At 40.2% G+C, this 12,626-nt stretch overlaps 1 protein-coding gene across 3 annotated transcripts; it reads right to left on the bottom strand.

The window, feature by feature from the left end:
• Window positions 1–4,521: 4,521 nt before the first annotated feature.
• On the bottom strand, window positions 4,522–11,169 carry LOC107694091 (TNF receptor-associated factor 6). 3 transcript variants are annotated; one of them, XM_016493683.1, is made up of 8 exons: window positions 11,099–11,169; window positions 10,552–10,749; window positions 10,121–10,419; window positions 8,741–8,891; window positions 8,108–8,266; window positions 5,954–6,025; window positions 5,748–5,825; window positions 4,522–5,539 (listed from the first exon to the last, which is right to left on the bottom strand). In XM_016493683.1, the coding sequence occupies exons 3-8, from the start codon at window positions 10,417–10,419 to the stop codon at window positions 4,670–4,672; spliced, it is 1,629 nt and encodes a 542-aa protein (XP_016349169.1). In that variant the 5' UTR covers window positions 10,552–10,749; window positions 11,099–11,169; the 3' UTR covers window positions 4,522–4,669. The 3 variants fall into 3 exon arrangements, with proteins under 3 accessions (XP_016349169.1, XP_016349170.1, XP_016349171.1); XM_016493684.1 differs by having other exon boundaries at window positions 10,552–10,593; window positions 11,099–11,153; XM_016493685.1 differs by lacking the exon at window positions 10,552–10,749.
• Between the last annotated feature and the right edge of the window lie 1,457 nt (window positions 11,170–12,626).

Below are 12,626 nucleotides of genomic sequence, written 5' to 3' on the forward strand. Positions count from 1 at the left end.
TGAATAACGATGCTCAGACTCAGAGCAGGCTGTAGCCTACCGGTGGTAAATATACGGTCCTCAGACAGAACAGGCAGGTTGTCGATGAGTGACAGAGCAGAATAAGGATGGAGCAAAGTGTGGCTGCGCTGTCCTTGAAGGACCTTCAACTCGGTTTTGTTCGGTATTTCTCGGTATTTTGCTTAGCCTACCATTTAAAATGACAGATGTCGTAGCCTATTTATTTATTTTTTCTCTGCGACACTTTTCCTACTGTGTACAGCAAAATGTTAAACGAATTTAGTATTTTGACAAGACGAATAAAAATAGCTAGGCTATTTCTGTACAACCTACTTTTTTTTTCTTTCTCTGTGACACTTTTTCCTATTGTTTTAAATGTTAAACGAATTGTATCCTGACAAGACGAATAAAAATAAGAAATAACATTTTTGTACAACATTTTTATTTTCTCTGTGACACTTTTTTCCCTACTGTATTGGCAGCAGTTGCTGTCAATAACTTCAAGACTCTTGACAAGACGAATTATATCAATACAATTTTGTGCAGACTACATTTTATTTGTTAGCCTAGCTCTCTTTCTTTCAGTAGCGGAAATTTAAGTGTGAGATTCTGGAAACGATATCTAAATTTAGCGGGAACGGTCGGGTCAGGAAGAAAATAATTCTAAGCTGACAGCGGGCGAACAAAGAGTGAATAGCGGTAGCGGGTGGGTGCGGAATAGAACCTTGCGGAAGCGGGCGGGAGGGACTAAAAAAACAGTCCCGTGCAGACCTCTAACTGCAGACTATATAGACAGTTACAGTACAGACAGGTATAGAACTCCATATATCCTGAGATAAGGATTAGTCATTACATCTCTGAAGGCTCTCTGCTGTCACCTGTAGTAGAACTAGCTGCTCACTGTTACTAGTACTGTATGTACTGTGATGGACGACAGCTGCGAAACTGTAGATCCAGGGCTCGCAAAATTTCAAAATCCCTGGTAGCCCTTCAGGCAGGCACTCTTCAGATTTTGGTAGCCTGAAATTTAACTAGCCTTCTGTTTTTCATATACAGAAAATTGAATAGGAGTCAAAATGTCAATCAAAACATTTTAAAAACACAAATATCAAGGAAGGAATTGTATTTCACTATTTACAGAGTAGGCTATCTGCGGGATTTTTAAAAATCAATTTAAGGCTTTTTATGACCCTTTTTAAGACCTGCACAAATAAAATGAACACTGTATGAGCGGGGTAGGGCAATATATATGATAACAAACTGTAAAATTACATGATTTACAGTTCAGATACAGGTTTTCACAAAAACCAAAAAATCTTGATAAACATAATTTTTCAGCCTTTAAACCATTTTTAAGAAAAGGGATGAGACAAACATAAAATTATATTAATTTAAAGCATATAAATATATATCATATTTGTCTTAATTGTTTAGATTTTTAGAAGGCACATTAGCTTATTTCACATTTACAACTCTGTGTGTTTGCTGCGTAAAGACATGGGTCGATATTTACATTGATCTGAAGAAGAAAAAAACGCAGGAGGGCTTACTGAAAATGTGATTTTTTTCTGTCACTAGGTGGGGCATTTGAAACCAAGTAGGGATAACTGCAGGCTGGAGCAGTGGGCCTGCCGAAAGGTAGGGGGCGTGTATAAAGGTCTTTCTAATTAGGGTTTATTTGGTTTAGGGGTTAGTTTCTGTTGTAGCATCAAAGTCCCTTTATAGTCTTTGGTAGCATTCACCTTTTGACATGCCACCTTTTGCCACACCCATTACTCCGACCTGTAGCTACCCGTCTCTTTGAAATGGTAGAAATAGAGCCATTTCCCCGGTAACGCCTCTACACACAGCAGCGCTGCGCTCATAAATGCTGCTTTATCCAGCATTACAAGTAAGATGAAATGAAAATACCATCGAAAATTTTCTGAAGATAGTCGGTTCCCTTCAGAGACGCATTCACATAAAAACACCACTAAATTGAAGACTTGCATTTAAGATAGCCCATCGGGCAGGGCGGTGATACATTTTGGTAGCCCGACTGGAAAACACAACAGCCCTGGGACATCCGGGCTAGCAATTTTGCGAGCCCTGAGATCTGACTAAAACACACCTCTGAAGTCTGCCATGTTATGAAAGCGTCTGTGAGAACTTAAGAGTGCGCAGGAAAGACAGAAACTATGTGAATTCAACAATAATTTATAAAGACAAATATCAACTCATTTGGGCACTGTATATTGTGATGAAATAAAGAACATTATATGAAAAAAAAAAAAAGGATTGTCAGATTTCCAGTGTCAATACAATTATCAGATTAACTTGCATATATTAGTCCATCTGATTAAAGAAAAGGTACTCATAGTTATGTTGTCAACATTTTTCAATGAAGCAAGTAGAACATTCACACATGTAAGCAATATTGAGCAACATTAAGGTGACTGGAGAAAAAAACAAAAAACACCTTATGTCTTGTTTATATGCCACGCTTCTTACGTACTGCATCTTTCAGAAATTTAGAGCAGCTGACAACTTTCGAGACAAACATCTGCATTAAAGGTGTGATCACATTTACGGTTTGGCAAATTTTTTATGGGTAAAATCCAGTAATTTCTATACAAATCCAAGTGACTGGGAGCTTCGCAAGAGGGCAAAAGATTTCCCCAGGCAAGAGTTCAAACTGATTATGCAGATTCACTCCATTAACCAACAGAGAGTTGCCTGGTTTGAAAGGGACTTCTTTGTGAGCTACACTTCATGCATCGCTAACAGTTTTTCATTGACACTTCGCTAATGTAACCCCACCTTAAGACATTAAGTTGTTAAATGAACAATGCACAACATTCAATATAATCAAAGTAAACAGTGCTGCACTGTACTAATGATGCTTTAAATTATCAGGTCTTGTCAGATAAATGAAAATTAAGCACATTTTATGAACAAAAAAAAAAAAAAAGGAACAACTTTTTTCCTACTTTTGAGTTGGCAGAAAAGGCAGCAAAAATGAGTTGGATGTAGTACAATGAAAATAATTTGTGGAAGCTAACACTTAGCATAAGCAGCACCATTAAAATAATAGTTTTACACCCTTTAGCTTGGTTGACAGGACATTCAGTGAATTTCTGATACTAATACGTAGGTTTGTCCATTGATTGCACTGATTAAAATGCTTTTGAGAAACATTTGTATATAAAACGCTTCACAACAGACATGAGAGTTATGCAACTCTGTAAAAAAAAATATCATTACTAAGCCTGGTGTACCATAAAGAGTCTAAGGGTGTGTGTTCACACTTGTCATGTTTGGTTCGATTAAAACGAACCCTGGTGCGATTGCTCTGTTAGTGCGGTTCGTTTGAGTAAGTGTGAACGCTGCCATCCGAACCCTGGTGCGCACCAAACAAGCGGACAGAGACCGCTAAAAAAGATGGGTCTCGGTCCGCTTCCAAACGAACTCTGGTGCGGTTCGAATTAAATATGAATGCAACACGGACCAAACACTTCTAAACAAACCAAAAACAGGAAGTAATGACAAGATGCGATGCTATGTGACATGATTTAACGATGCGGAACGAGCGGTGTATCCAAAAGTTTGCAGGTGGTGAAAATAAAGTACACGCAGCAATGAGCGCGCTTAGTCCAGCAGACAGCATTATGTGTGTTCGACTTAAAGCGGCGCTGCGCATACCGATCGGTGAATGGGTACTTTGATGTCATACACCGATCGGTCTGCGCAGCGCCGCTTTAAGTCGAACACAGCTTTTGTTTGGGGTATTCGGTGAGTTCCGTCGCGAAATATACATCATTCAACACGACCAATCAGGTTGTGAACGTATCACTGTGCCTTTAGGTTCGGTATCTTTAAGCCTTGTACACACCGGGACGATTATCGCGTGCGCTTATCACCGACGTTTTTCGACGCGTCTTTTGTGTTCATACCCAAGCGATTTTCGCTGTCGATGAGCCGAGTGAACGTGCAAATTCACTCACTGACATTAGATGGCGTTTAATGAAAAACAGAAATATTCCGGTACACATCGAATCCTATATGATCTACAACTCCTCTCCATAACAACTCCCTCTTATCGAGATTTTTGTAGTCGCTGTCGCGTTCATCATAAAGCCCTTTGTGTGCAGACACCAATGAGACCAGCAGCTCTACATTCATCTTGCCTCGATACATCTTCTTGGTCTACTTACTTCCTCTTCGTCGTTAGGTATCAGTGTGTGTTCGGCAAGACCGTTTTGTGCTTGAGCGCCACCAAGTCGTGTTTTACTTTAACTTCAGCAGCTCCAGGCACGTGAACAAAAGCGGCAATCTCATTGGTCGGACGGTTTTTAACGAGGTGCGTCAAACCAAAAAAACGAGCCCGAGGCGTTTTAAAAAAAATGACGCTTTTACACCTTGCGTTTTGTGCGTCGGTGTGCACACTCACATTGGCGCCCTTTGTTTAGTCACGAGGCGTTAAACGTCGGCGATAATCGCACGCAATATTCGTCCCGGTGTGAACAAGCCTTTAGGTTGTATCGTTTTCTTTTTTGGTCCAGACCAAACGAACCAAGAGAACCGAACTACAAGTGTGAACGCACCCTAAGAAAGTCCAGGTTTTGCCACATCTTCCTTGTTTCAGCAAAGTGTCTATGAGAACTTAAGAGTACAAGAGCAATGTAGGAACTCAAAGTGAAGGTTCTGACCCCCGAGGTTGGACCCCTTCCCTCCTGAGGCTAGCATCAAATCGTGGTGTCACCTCGCAGCGCACCAACAGCACGTCGTCTTTCACAAACCCACGCTGCTGCAACGCCTGTAGGTGCAGGAAAGTAACGTAGCCAAAACCCTTGGGGTTGCGCAGGACAGTGGGCCTCTGGAAGGCCTGCAGGTCCGGCTTGGTCTCCATCACTTCCACATGATGCTGCCCCTCAACCTGGTCCAACACTGCCAGTCGGATCATGCCCTGCAAGGGCCAAGAGAGCTGGCTGTCAAACTCACCCTGCATAGTGTGCACAAAAAGTGAGATGTAGTTGGAACAGCGAGGGGCACTGGGAGTTTGCAGATGCAGTCGTAGGCAGAGTTTGTACCCCGGCCGGCCAGTGTAGAAAGGTGGGCTGTGGAGGACAATGGGTTGACCGGCCTCTTGGTTGCGCAGGTGAAGTGAGAAGTTCTCCAAACGCCATACGTAGACGCCTTGATACTGCTGGGCTTCCAGCTCTCGGGTGGCCTCCTCCAGTGAGCTCAGCTTTCGGCGTAGCTCTGTGCCCTGGTTTTTCTGTGTCTCATTGTGGATGCACAGCTCCCGGATCTGTTGATCTTGACGAACCAGCCGACCCTCCAGCTCCAAGACCGTCTCACGCAGATTCATCAGCTCCTGTCTACACTGGCAAGAATCTGGGGCTCGGGCAGTTGCTCCACGTTCGTCTGACGAAGAGTGGGCAGCAATTGATGGCACTGGGCAGCTACTGAGTGTCTGGCTGCGCAGGAACTCAGCCATGTAACGCATGTGCATCTGTGTAAATTCCTGCATGTGCTGGGCCAGTTCATTTCTTGGCATCTGTAACATTTCCAAATAAATAAAAAGGTTTGACAATTATATGCTATACACTACCACTCAAAAGTTAAGTATTAATATTTTTGCATTTATAATGTATATGTTTGTTGAAACTGATACATTTCTTTTCAGGATTCTTTGATAAACAGAACGTTCAAAAGAACAGCATACATGTTTTTGAGTGTTATGCAACAGGAATCTCATGGCCCACCTTTTCACGACAACCAAAAGTGCTGAAAGTACAGGCTACAGGAGCTTTAAGACAGTCTGTGTCACAGTGCAATGCCAACTGAAACCAACAAGAACAGATTCATTCAGCTTCATAGTTTCACAATGAATAATTTTAACTATTAAAAAGAGTTCATTACTGTTGTGCCTCAGGAAATGTGCATATTAGTGAAAAATCATCTGACGCACCTGATCCCGAATAAGCTCCATGTCGCAATATTCACACACTGTACTGGCGAAAGGACAAATCCGTTCATGAATCTAAACGAAAGAAGATAATCGTTTCAGACAGTGTTGTTATTGGTAACTAAAACTATTAAAATGTTAAAATAAACAAAACAAAAACAATGAAAACTTAAAAAATATAAACAGGAAACTAACTGAAATAAAATAAGTTTAAGTCACTATATTTAATAAAACTAATACAGAAATAGAAGTACAGTGCACTGCCCTCAATTAATATTGGCACCCTTGGTAAATATGAGCAAATGCGGCTGTTAAAATAAATCTGCATCATTTATCTTTTTGATCTTTCATTCAAAAAAATTCACAACATTCTAACCTTTCATTGAAGTAAAACAATTGGCAATGGGTGGAAACTCACATTATGAAATAACTGTTATAACTGCACCCCTAGAAATTCGTATAGAGTAAAATATGGCTGAAGTATATTCCCATACATATTTTAAAAAATGTTAGCACACCAGGATGACTAGGAGCATGGCTATAAGAAAATAGCTAAAGCATTGAAAATCCTCATTTCCACCATCAGGGCAATAATTAAGAAGTTCCAAAAAACTAAAGATGTTACAAATTTGCCTGGAAGAGGACGTGTGTCTATATCGACCTAATGCACGGCGAGGAGGAGAGTTTGAGTGGCCAGAGACTCTCCAAGGATCACAGCTGGAGAACTGCAGAGATTGGTTGAGTCTTGGGGTCAGAAAGCCTAAAAAATATATACAGTATATCAAACAGCCCCTACATCACCACATGTTGTTCGGGAGGGTTTCTAAAAAACTCCTCCTCGCTCTTTCAAAAACAAACTCCAGCATATTCAGTTGTCAGACACGACTGGAACGAAGCCTCTGCCATGGCCGTCCCAGTTCCCTGACCTGAACCCTATGGAAAATGAGTGGGGTGAGCTGAAGTTAAAGGGTTAGTTCAACCAAAAATGAAAATTAGCCTGTGTTTTACTCAACCTCAAAGCATCCTAGGTGTATGTGACTTTCTTCTTTCAGACGAATCCAGTCGGAGTTATATAAAAAATTGTCCTGGCCCCTCCAAGCCTTTCGATGGGGGTAAGCGGGTGTTGGTTGTCAACAGTTCAGAAAACGTGAAATAAAGTATCCGTAGTAAAATGTCCCTCACACGGCTCCGGGGGGTGAATAAAGGCCTCCTGTAGCGAATCCATGCATTTTTGTAAGATAAATATCCATATTTCAAATGAAATGACCACTTTTCTCTCACTTCCGCTGACTGTGGTACGCGGAAGTCGTTCTGGCGGATGACGTAGGACGTATGCGTCGTGCGCGTGCCTCTGAGAAATGCAGGAGCAAAGGAAACAAAGTTTCCTTACTTTAGCAAAGGAAAACCAGTCTTTATTCACTCCCCGGAGCCGTGTGAGGGACGTTTTATTACGGATGCGTGCGCTTTATTTCACGTCTTCTGAACTGTTGACAACCAACACCCGCTTACCCCCATTGAAAGGCTTGGAGGGGCCAGGACAATTTTTAATATAACTCCGATTGGATTCGTCTGAAAGAAGAAAGTCACATACACCTAGGATGCTTCGAGGGTGAGTAAAACACAGGCTAATTTTCATTTTTGGGTGAACTAACCCTTTAAGAAGCACCAACATGGAGCTGTGAATCTGCAGGATCTGGAGAGATTCTGTATGAAGGAATGGTCTCTGATCTCTTGTCAGGTGCTCTCCAAACTCATCAGGCATTATAGGAGAAAACACAGAGCTGTTATCTTGGGAAAAGGATGTTGCAATAATTGGGTGGCAATAATTGTGGCTAATGTAAAGTAGAGAAAAACATTTCAAAATGAGATTCCCCCCCCACTTTCGAAAAGTGAGATTTGTTTTCACAGCCACCTTTGCTCATATTTACCAAGGGTGCCAATATTAGTGGAGGGCACTGAACATAAAAGCTAAATATAAATATGAAAAATCAACAAATGACAAAAGCACATAAAATTACTATAACTAAAATTAAAATTAATGGAAAATACAAAAATAAAAGCTAATTGAATATTAATAAATTCTGTAATAAGACCTACTTTCAAAACCACTTCAACCTAAACATATCCAGTATGTAAACAGGAAACGATGGTTTTCACCTGTTTGTCAGCATACACAAAGCTCCCTGCACAGGCAGGGCAGGTCATAAGGCGCTGTAAACACTGCTGGCTCTTGTGTTCATCCAGATGGCTCTTACGAACAGACTCCAGACACTGAGGGCATGGCACTGTGGCAAACTTACACTGAGACAAGTGTTTCTGAGGAAAAGAGAATGTTACAACACAATTAAACAAGTAGCCACCATGACAACTGCGATTTAGCAAGCCTGTTCATGACACCACACTAATGGGTTTGAAATGGCATTTATGAAAGTTCTTGCTCTCTGAGGAGTTGATGCATCATATATCCAAGGACTGATTTAATTAACAAGATTTATAATGACTGAAATATATATCTTATATATACAGAACTGAACACAATTTCTATTTTTTAACCATATTTAAGGACATGGGGCTTATAAAAATGTTCTTAAAAAAAGTTAAGAATATTCTTACTTACAGGCTGCCTTTTTTTTGTGCTGCCATTATTATAAATTACCATAATACTAAGCATGCATGCAATTTTTGGTGTGACTGGCCTGACAGATTTTTTTATTTTTTATTTTTTGCAAGTACAAATATTTAAAATACAGCATTTAAAACACTTTTACCATGTCAGACCCACAAATTTACCTCCAGTTGGCGCAACTCCATTTTATCACAGCATCCTACATTAGGACATCGGACAGTAAGTGAGAGGATCTCTCGTTTGGCAAAGTTATCAGGGAAGAGCTGTTCCTCAAGCAGCACCTCATTGTCAACTGGACATTTTTGCCCTGTGTCCCTGCCAGAAAATATGAAGTTATATTTGACATTTTTAACTCTGTAAAGCCTGACATACAGTAATAGTCAAAAGTCAAGAAATAATAGTCTGCTTTTTTTTTTTTTTAAACAAATGGAGGAATTTATTGAAACTGTAGACAAAATATTATTTAAAAAAAAAAAAGAATAAAAAAAAAAACGATATATTTAAAAATTATATATAAAAATAAAAATACCCAAAAATATTATTTAAAAAAAAAGTAAAGAAAAGAAACTGCATGTGTTTTTGTTGTGTATCATATTTGATAAATCTGGCTTTTGTGACTACTTATAGTGAAAGTGAAAGTGACGTGACATGTGGCCAAGTATGGTGACCCATACTTGGAATTAGTGCTCTGCATTTAACCCATCCAAAGTGCACACACACAGCAGTGAACACACACGCACCGTGAACACACACCCGGAGCAGTGGGCCGCCATTTTTTGCTGCGGCGCCCGGGGAGCAGTTGGGGGTTCGGTGCCTTGCTCAAGGGCACCTCAGTCGTGGTATTGAAGGTGGGAGAGAGCGCTGTACATTCACTCCCCCCATCTACAATCCCTGCCGGTACGAGACTCGAACCCCGCAACCTTTGGGTTACAAGTCCGACTCTAAAACCATTAGGCCACGACTTCCCCCTTATAGTATGATATAGGACAATATGGAGCTCATATCTGAGGAGGAAAAAACAATTCAAACAATTTTACCTTAATTTGGTGCAGTTTGGTATTTATATAGCCAAATATTAAGATGATATTCTGATAGCTTGTGATGTAAATCAATGAGATCTTTCTAACATCACAACAGACTGCTAGTACTCTATACATCCCAATAACATATCTTAGTTAGATAATATTTAAATACTTAGTTTTATGATCTCTGTAGTTTCTTCAGTCCATGAAGTGTTCATCTTAAAATATTACTAAAGTTATTCTTATGTCTATTTAGTAAATTAGTAAAAATTTCAAAACAAAAGACACGTGTACTATAACCTGAAGGGGGGAATTATACTAAAAGGCCTTTTACTTGCTAGAAAACTATAAACTATCAATAAGATGACAGAAAGCATATATAAGATTGTATACAGCATTTTTTCAGAGAAGTTTTGATTATGTTGATAATTTAGCCTTAGAAGCGTACGTTTCGAATATGACAGAGCAGGGTTAAGCACAGGGTGAATTTTGAAAGTGACAAATACACTTAAAGTTACTAACCTGATGGACTTCTTGATGCATGAGTTGCAGAATCGATGTCCACATGGTGTCTGTACTGCGGAGCGAAGACCCATCAGACAGATAGGGCACTCATACTTGCTCTCTAGCGGAGGGTCAAACTCCACATCATAGCCTTGCTGGTCTGGGGGGATACTAGCAGAGACACTAATGGTGGAGGGGTTCTCTGTCGGGCTCAGATACGAATCCCTGTCTTTGTCCATGGCTGCTGCACAGCTGGGGTATTGGTCATTACAGCAGACATCATCGAGGCTGGACTTATCAGAGTCATTGTAAGCCATCTGTAATCACATCAAGAGAGTGTTATGTTGATGAGTGAAAATAACAGATAACCATCCATACAACACATATCGCAGCAACACCCCCCACCCCCCACCCCAAAAAAGGAAAAAGAAAAAACTTTATAAACTGACCTCTAGGTTTTCCAGATATGGACATAAGGATCCTTTCAACGTCTTAAACGCACAGAGGATGTGGCAAGGTATTATATATTAGGGTGATTTCCTCAATAATTATGCAAAGCGAAAAGGCATAGGATGAGTAACTCCAGGCCTATTGAAGTATTCATCTTTAAACTGCTGTTTCCTCACGCGCAGTTCTGCTGGGCGAGGCTGAATTGTGGGAAACACTTTTCGCTCATCAACTGGAAAGATACTTATTTGTTGCCAAAAATACCCACATTATACAGCGTACACGTAAACATATAAATTTCATAAGGTTAAACTTATCTTAAATGCAAATCTTAAACTTCTTTCATGGTTAAAGTGAAAAAGTTCAGAGGCAAATCAGCTAACGTTAACCAGTCACAACCGACTGTTACATCAGCAACTTTCCTGACATCGCCTATGGAAACACACTTTTTACCCTGACATTATAGTTGCAACACCACAAACATCTTGGTATATAATATATGATTCGATATCAGATCACCATTATTTGTAATAGGTTTAATTTACATACCTTGCCTCGGTCCGGCCTCGCTCTCTACTACAAGCTTCCTGTATCCAAACATCAGCGTCTTCTTCTTCTTCTTGTTTAATGGCGAATAACTCCTTAGGAACATTATCGCCACCTACTGTACTGGATGTCAAATTAAACACATAGGTGATGGGTCTGAAATTTACACACAAAAAAAAACAAAACAAAAAACTGTGTGGATGTTTCATACTCCCTCAATCAGTGCGCATGCTCATGCTAGCACTGCGAGTTCTGCTCCAGTAAACATTCACTATTAGCTCTTCATGCGCTCCACTCCGTGGAAGTTGTGGCCCTAATGGTTAGAGAGTCGGACTCGTAACCTAAAGGTTGTGGGTTCGAGTCTCGTACTGGCAGGGATTGTAAGTGGGGGGAGTGAATGTACAGCGCTCTCTCCCACCTTCAATACCTCGACTGAGGTGCCCTTGAGCAAGGCACTGAACCCCCAACTGCTCCCTGGGCGCTGCAGCAATAAAATGGCTGCCCACTGCTCCGGGTGTGTGTTCACTGTGTGTGTGTTCACTGCTGTGTGTGTGCACTTTGGATGGGATAAATGCAGAGCACTAATTCCAAGTATGGGTCACCATACTTGGCCACATGTCACGTCACTTTCACTTTCCAGATTAGGTAAAGTATTCCCATCCACACATATAGACCCAAAGCCTGAGTCATATATAAATTTAATTAGCGCTCTGTATACCTGTCTGTCCATTAATGCTTTTCCTAAAATATCCTCATTTTTCATTCTGTCCTCCCCATTCTTAAAGTGACTAAATAGGCTAATATATCTTGATATACACAATATTTACCATACAAAGCACATAAAATACATTTTCAGATACACCACACACATCGTAGGCCTATAACCAATTTTCAAGCAGCCCATAAGTGCCAGTGTTGATTTCAACCTTGTGTGTCCCAGTCTTAATCTAGATAGCCATACTTCTTTTCTATTTCTTCCCTGGCAATTTATCCTCCCTACTGTCTGTGTAATAGGCTACTACACATCTCCCTGTGCTACTATTATCCCATCTAATTTGCCATTTATTCATTAACTTCTTCTTTAAAATAGATTTTGCCTCCTTTTTTCCCATTGGTACTTTAACATCCACCTCCCTCTTGTCTAGTGCTTTTTTTTGCTAGTTTGTCAGCAACTTCATTACCAGATACCCCAATGTGTGCTGCACCCAACAAAAATACACCATTCCAGCCTCTTTCAGTCTGTATAAAGATCAATACACTTCCATTAATAAATCTTCTCTGTCTGATCTTGCATATATTATAGTAATTAAAGCTGAAGAAGAGTCTGAACATATTACTACTTTATTTGGTCTGACTTGTTCAACCTACTCTGTAATCCTATTATTATCTTTTAACTCTGCAGTGCACACTGATAAATCATCTGGCAATTTCAAACTAATTTGTGTTTTAAATTTTGGAATATATAAACCTATTTCAACCTTTTGACTGACAGGTTCCTTAGAACCAACTGTAAATATTTGTAAAGTTGAAT

The sequence above is a fragment of the Sinocyclocheilus anshuiensis genome, unplaced genomic scaffold, assembly GCF_001515605.1.
Source record: "Sinocyclocheilus anshuiensis isolate Anshui unplaced genomic scaffold, SAMN03320099.WGS_v1.1 scaffold2408, whole genome shotgun sequence".
NCBI classification, from domain to species: Eukaryota; Metazoa; Chordata; class Actinopteri; order Cypriniformes; family Cyprinidae; genus Sinocyclocheilus; species Sinocyclocheilus anshuiensis.

What these genes read in the sequence shown, in the direction of transcription:
- LOC107694091 (XM_016493685.1), bottom strand. Translation starts at nt 10,419, where the DNA reads ATGGCTTACAATGACTCTGATAAGTCCAGCCTCGATGATGTCTGCTGT. An exon ending in TGCATCAAGAAGTCCATCAG is followed by an intron (nt 8,892 to 10,120) that starts GTTAGTAACTTT and finishes ATTTTCTGGCAG; the next exon opens with GGACACAGGGCAAAAATGTC. An exon ending in CTTTTGGTTGTCGTGAAAAG is followed by an intron (nt 5,540 to 5,747) that starts GTGGGCCATGAG and finishes GAAATGTTACAG; the next exon opens with ATGCCAAGAAATGAACTGGC.